We start from the raw sequence: 2,985 nt of genomic DNA on the forward strand, positions 1-2,985 counted from the left end.
GTTATTGCGCTCTTGGTTAAGTACTCACCGTTGTGCGATAATATTTTCACTTTTATTTTGCTTTTTAAGTTAAGTTTCGTTTTTTTTTTAAATCATACAAATGATTGCATTTCCTATCTTGACACTCCTGTTGTAGCCAAGTGCTACAATACCACCAAACAAACAGGGAAGGGGGAGAAAGACAGAAAAAACCGCTTAAGTGCTTAAACTTGCTTTTTATTGTGTTCAAGCGCAGTTCAGTGTGCCAAAGATCCTCGAAGAACAGCACAGGTTGTCCACTTGCCTTGCGCGTCACATACCTGAGCTCCGCCCCTCGCAAGAAAAAATAAAACCCCTCGAGACAGGAAGAACCTGTCAATTCCTCTCACTCCCAGAGCACAAGTTCTTCAAAGTAGTTTACTGCATGTTGTCACGGGGGCTATAGACTCACCACATTCAGACGCATCTCACAGCTCAACCCAAAACACACAGGGCGTCTCACCTCAGCCCTCCATGCTTCTGCAATCCGGCGGGTGTTAAGATCCATGGAAGTGGCCGGCTTCTACGAGGAGGGCAGCTTTGCTATCCACAGTAGAGACAGCGTTATCAGCCCCATCGGCGGCGGCTCATATTGGAGGCTCGGTGACTCGATGACGGAGCTGGGCATTGAAGAGCGGGAGAGAGCGATAGACTTCAGTGTTTACCTGGACTCAGCTTTGCACTACCCGCAGCTGGCGGCGCAGACGCAGCAGCAGCAGGGGGACGTTTTCACAGATTTCTTGGCAGAGAACAAGAGAAGAGTTGCAGCTTTGCAGAACTACAAGAACTACTCGCTACTGAACGAGCTGGAGACGAGCCAGTGCGACAACCTGAGGGACCCCAGGGAGCCCTACGCGCTAGGTTACCCGGAGCTGCAGGAAACCCGCGTGGATAGCGTGCTGAGCCCTGAACTCGGGAGCCGCTACAGACCTGCTGCTGCTGTTGCCGCCGACAGAGAAGACAGTCAGGAAGACGCAAAGATGGAGAACGGCTCGTCTGCTTTTGACATGAGGTCCTACATTCATTACCAGTCCACTAGTGGCAGTCTCGGAAACATCTCCACTGCGTCCTCGACTTGTTCCAGCCCGCCCGGCACACCTGCTCCGTCAGGTAAAAGCAGGTCACCATCGCACAGCGGCAAAATGTCAAGCGGGAAGGCAAAGAAACGTCTGGACAAGGACAGTGAAGAGTACAGGGTGAGGCGGGAGAGGAACAACCTCGCCGTGAGGAAGAGCAGGGACAAAGCCAAAATGCGCAACTTGGAGACTCAACACAAAGTGCTGGAACTGGCCGCTGAGAACGATCGTTTACAAAAGCGAGTGGAGCAGCTGTCCAGGGAGCTGGCCACCCTGCGCAACCTGCTCTCTGCCACAGGACAGTGTTAAAACACACACACACACATTCACACACCGGAGACTCTGCACGGATCTCCGTGCTGTTGTCTGATCATCGGTGGACTTTAAAGGGAATCCACTGTGCTGAAAACGGTACGCTTCACAGGTGAAGACGGCGACCACCAGTTTACAAGGACACTTTGAATGGGACTGAAGGAGTGGGTGCATGTATTGCGCAATCATTCACGACTCTTCACATGTCACCTTAGCTTTATTCTCAGATGTGATTTTTGTTTTCTTTTTGTGTGTGTGTATGCAGTATTTCTGTGCAGGTTTTACGTACATGCGAGTGAATTTCTACATTTTTTGTGTGTATTTGGAGCAGTGGTTGTCAAGGGAAGAGTTGTGCTGCAGTGAAATGATGCAACTCTTTGTAATAGTATTGGCAATGAATGAAATAAGTCTAATTATTTAATATTGAAAGGTGAAATGCTTTAATTGTACTTGATATTTTATTGAATTAAACAGATTTATACTTTGTTTAAACAATTTCACTTGTAAATCTTCTTTTTTTGTCCCTTTGAGGCAGGTGAAGGCTCAGACAGACAGAAAGGGGCGTTTGCTTGTCTAATGCTTACACTCATCATAGACTGACTGTGTAATACCACATATTTCTCTTACAACATATTGCAGATAAGAAACTGGCTCAGCGACAAAGCATATTCCTAATCTTTTAATTGAGGCCTGCGTACTGAAATACACCCCAAAAGAAACATGGAGCAGGAATTTGACGTTTCTTCTTGGAGATGGAGGACATAAAAAAAAAAGAAACATTACATTATATGTACAGTATTTGCTCATGTGGTGTATTCATGAAGCAGAAAATGGCACCCAGCGGTTTGATCAGAAGGTAAATAGAGAAAAATTGACAAATAAAATAGAAAGATGATTTTTCTTCCTGAAAATTAAGGGAAAAAAAAAAGCTCTTTGAGTAAATCTGAAAGCTGTAGTGCTTCTGTTTACTTAATGATTGGCAGAAAAGTTCTCATATCCTGAAATACATCCAGGCAATTTATGATGAAACGATACTGCTGAGGGCAGCAAAAAGCATAAAAAAAGACCAGGTCACACTGCACGCAGCACAGAAATGTTGGCTTTATCTTTAGCACACTGCTCTGTCAATAGTCTGCAGGGTCCACTGCCCCAGAGAGGGGTTCAAGGTTGCATGGAAATTAATCAGCAACTAACCTCCTCGCACAACCTGAGGTCACGCTTCAACAGCCAAGATCTGGCTGGCAGCGAGCGCAAACCTTATTTTAACCCTCAAGTCAGGAAAAGGGAAAAATGTAGAAGTTTTTTTTAAAAAATGGAAGTAGGTTAGCTACAAAAGACACAATAAGTTGACAAATGGTCTGCAGTGGAATTTACCAAGCCCTGACAAGGCAGTTCACTGTGTGCACAATATGAAACATATCTGTCACAAGCAAGCAAATCCCAGACTGAGCAGATAAAGAAAAGGGAGCACGGTGGGATTTTAAAGGATATCTATGACAATTCAGGGTGGAGAATGTTTTTCAACCCTTTCCTCAAACAGCGAAAAAAAAGTGCCTCTGTTAGGTTTTCTCTTTTTTAA

General features: G+C 45.3%; 1 protein-coding gene across 1 annotated transcript; it reads left to right on the forward strand.

Annotated features, from left to right (window-relative positions):
- Positions 1 to 348: 348 nt before the first annotated feature.
- Positions 349 to 1,897, forward strand: cebpb (CCAAT enhancer binding protein beta). Its single transcript, XM_080899563.1, has one exon. It carries the CDS (start codon positions 525 to 527, stop codon positions 1,401 to 1,403), a length of 879 nt encoding a protein of 292 aa, XP_080755689.1. The 5' UTR covers positions 349 to 524; the 3' UTR covers positions 1,404 to 1,897.
- The last annotated feature ends 1,088 nt before the right edge of the window (positions 1,898 to 2,985 follow it).

The sequence above is a fragment of the Rhamphochromis sp. 'chilingali' genome (genome assembly GCF_963969265.1).
Source record: "Rhamphochromis sp. 'chilingali' genome assembly, chromosome: 12".
In the NCBI taxonomy this organism is placed as follows: Eukaryota; Metazoa; Chordata; class Actinopteri; order Cichliformes; family Cichlidae; genus Rhamphochromis; species Rhamphochromis sp. 'chilingali'.

Coding starts and splice junctions, on each gene's coding strand:
- cebpb (XM_080899563.1), top strand. CDS start 525: ATGGAAGTGGCCGGCTTCTACGAGGAGGGCAGCTTTGCTATCCACAGT.